The sequence below is a fragment of the Triticum dicoccoides genome, chromosome 5B (assembly GCF_002162155.2).
Source record: "Triticum dicoccoides isolate Atlit2015 ecotype Zavitan chromosome 5B, WEW_v2.0, whole genome shotgun sequence".
NCBI classification, from domain to species: Eukaryota; Viridiplantae; Streptophyta; class Magnoliopsida; order Poales; family Poaceae; genus Triticum; species Triticum dicoccoides.
The window spans coordinates 268,781,813-268,783,978 of record NC_041389.1 but is presented as its reverse complement, the minus strand read 5'-3'; the positions used below and the strand labels follow the sequence as shown (position 1 = coordinate 268,783,978).

The 2,166-nt window shown below is 55.5% G+C and overlaps 1 protein-coding gene across 1 annotated transcript; it reads left to right on the top strand.

Annotated features, from left to right (window-relative positions):
• Nucleotides 1-441: 441 nt before the first annotated feature.
• LOC119308352 (probable sugar phosphate/phosphate translocator At4g32390) lies at nt 442-1,875 on the top strand. The gene has a single exon (XM_037584469.1). The coding sequence runs from the start codon at nt 527-529 to the stop codon at nt 1,634-1,636; it is 1,110 nt and encodes a 369-aa protein (XP_037440366.1). The 5' UTR covers nt 442-526; the 3' UTR covers nt 1,637-1,875.
• Nucleotides 1,876-2,166: the final 291 nt, after the last annotated feature.

The following is a 2,166-nucleotide window of genomic DNA, read 5'->3' as shown; positions in this document are numbered from 1 at the left end:
CACAACCAAAGACATCCGAACAAGTCGAAACTCGGCCAGGGAAAGAGGCCTACGCTCCAGCCCATTCAGCGGGCGTTGATTGAGAATGTTTTCATCGAGTGGCTTTGATGGAGTCAACGCGATCGTCCGGGGCACCGGGCATCAAGCGTGTAAAGCGATTTTCTTATCGAGATTTGCGAGTGTATGCATACACTAGTGGTGCAAGTGTGCATTTGACTCCACATTTGTACTTCCTTGGATCCTACGTTCTGAGAGCTGACCTTGGTAATATTTTCAGTTTCAATTGCTACCACCACCCCTTCCTTGGATTCTACTAGTACTACAGAAGTACAGATTGATAATAGTACAAGTGAGACGCACCGCACGTAAAGGTTCCATGATTCGGCAAGCTGCTGAAACCTGTGCCAATGTTGTTAAATAAACGTCGAACCGCGCGTCTCCTAGTCAACACCAAAGCTCACCGCGCGGCCGGGAAGCTTCACCACCAGTAGCAACCACCGCGCGCTTCCATACCCTAGTCGCCCCAATGGGCGTCGCCGGCGGCGATGGCAGCACCAAGCCCTCCGCGGCCGCCATGGACGTCGAGTCCTCGACGGCGGTCGTGGCGCAGCCGACCTCAGTGCTGAGGTCCGTGCTGCTGTCCTACGCGTACGTGGCCGTGTGGATCAGCCTCAGCTTCACGGTGATCGTGTACAACAAGTACATCCTCGACCCCAAGATGTACGACTGGCCCTTCCCCATCTCGCTCACCATGATCCACATGGCCTTCTGCGCCTCCCTCGCCGCCGCGCTCGTCCGCGTCTTCCGCTTCGTCGACCTCCCCGCCGACCCGCCCATGACGCCCTCGCTCTACGTCGCCACCGTCGTCCCCATCGGCGCGCTCTACGCGCTCTCCCTCTGGTTCTCCAACTCCGCCTACATCTACCTCTCCGTCTCCTTCATCCAGATGCTCAAGGCGCTCATGCCCGTCGCCGTCTACTCCCTCGCCATCGCCTTCCGCACCGAGACCTTCCGCAGGGCCTCCATGCTCAACATGCTCGGCATCTCCGCGGGGGTCGCCGTGGCGGCCTTCGGGGAGGCGCGCTTCGACGTCTTCGGCGTCACGCTCCAGCTCGCCGCCGTCGCCGCCGAGGCCACGCGCCTCGTGCTCATCCAGATACTGCTCACCTCCAGGGGCATCAAGCTCAACCCCATCACCTCGCTCTACTACATCGCCCCCTGCTGCCTTCTCTTCCTCACCGTGCCGTGGACGTTCGTCGAGCTGCCGAGGCTGCAGGCGGCGGCCGCGGCCGGGATCGTCCGGCCAGACGTGTTCGTTTTCGGGACCAATTCGCTGTGCGCCTTCGCGCTGAACCTGGCGGTGTTCCTGCTGGTGGGGAAGACGTCGGCGCTGACCATGAACGTGGCAGGGGTGGTCAAGGACTGGCTGCTCATCGCCTTCTCATGGTCGGTCATCCAGGACACCGTGACACCGGTGAACCTCGCCGGCTACGCCATTGCCTTCCTTGGCGTCGCCTACTACAACCACGCCAAGTTGCAGGCGCTAAAGGCAAAGGAGGCCGAGAGGAAGCAGGATGCCGAGGCCGGTGCGCGACTTCTGACGCCGGAGAAGGAGGCAAATGCGCGCAAGAACTGAAGCCTCCCCTCGCATGAGTATCATACACATGGATTGGACCCTCCAAAAGCAAAGGCAACACATGGATTGAAAGAGTTCATTATTTGTGCTAGTTCATATAAATTTTTCAGCCGTAGGATGTCCGAACTACTGAGTTAGTTCAAGTTCAATTGCATGCTTACAATTATACTTACAGGAAATGTAACTGATTGGCATTTGTTTTAAGCCTATAATTCTACCCCATTTTTAAATAGCCCGCTATAGCTCCGCTATAGCACGCTATAGAGTTTACAAAAGGTCTTGCGCTAAGAGACTTTGGTCCAAACAAATGAATAAACATTTTAAATAGCGCGCTACGCTATAGCATTTAGAAGAGGTCCGCCGCTAAGATGCTTAGCGCGCTATTTAAAACTATGATTCTACCTTAGAGGCAAGCACCCATCAACTTTTTTTTAGAGTACACCTAGGTGTACCTTAGCTTTATATAGAAGGCATAAATTTGGTTAAGAAAGCTACCACTTGATGTGAACGAGTGTAGCATCAACACCACA

Bases quoted from the DNA above. Each gene is read 5' to 3' on its own strand.
- LOC119308352 (XM_037584469.1), top strand. From the start codon at position 527: ATGGGCGTCGCCGGCGGCGATGGCAGCACCAAGCCCTCCGCGGCCGCC.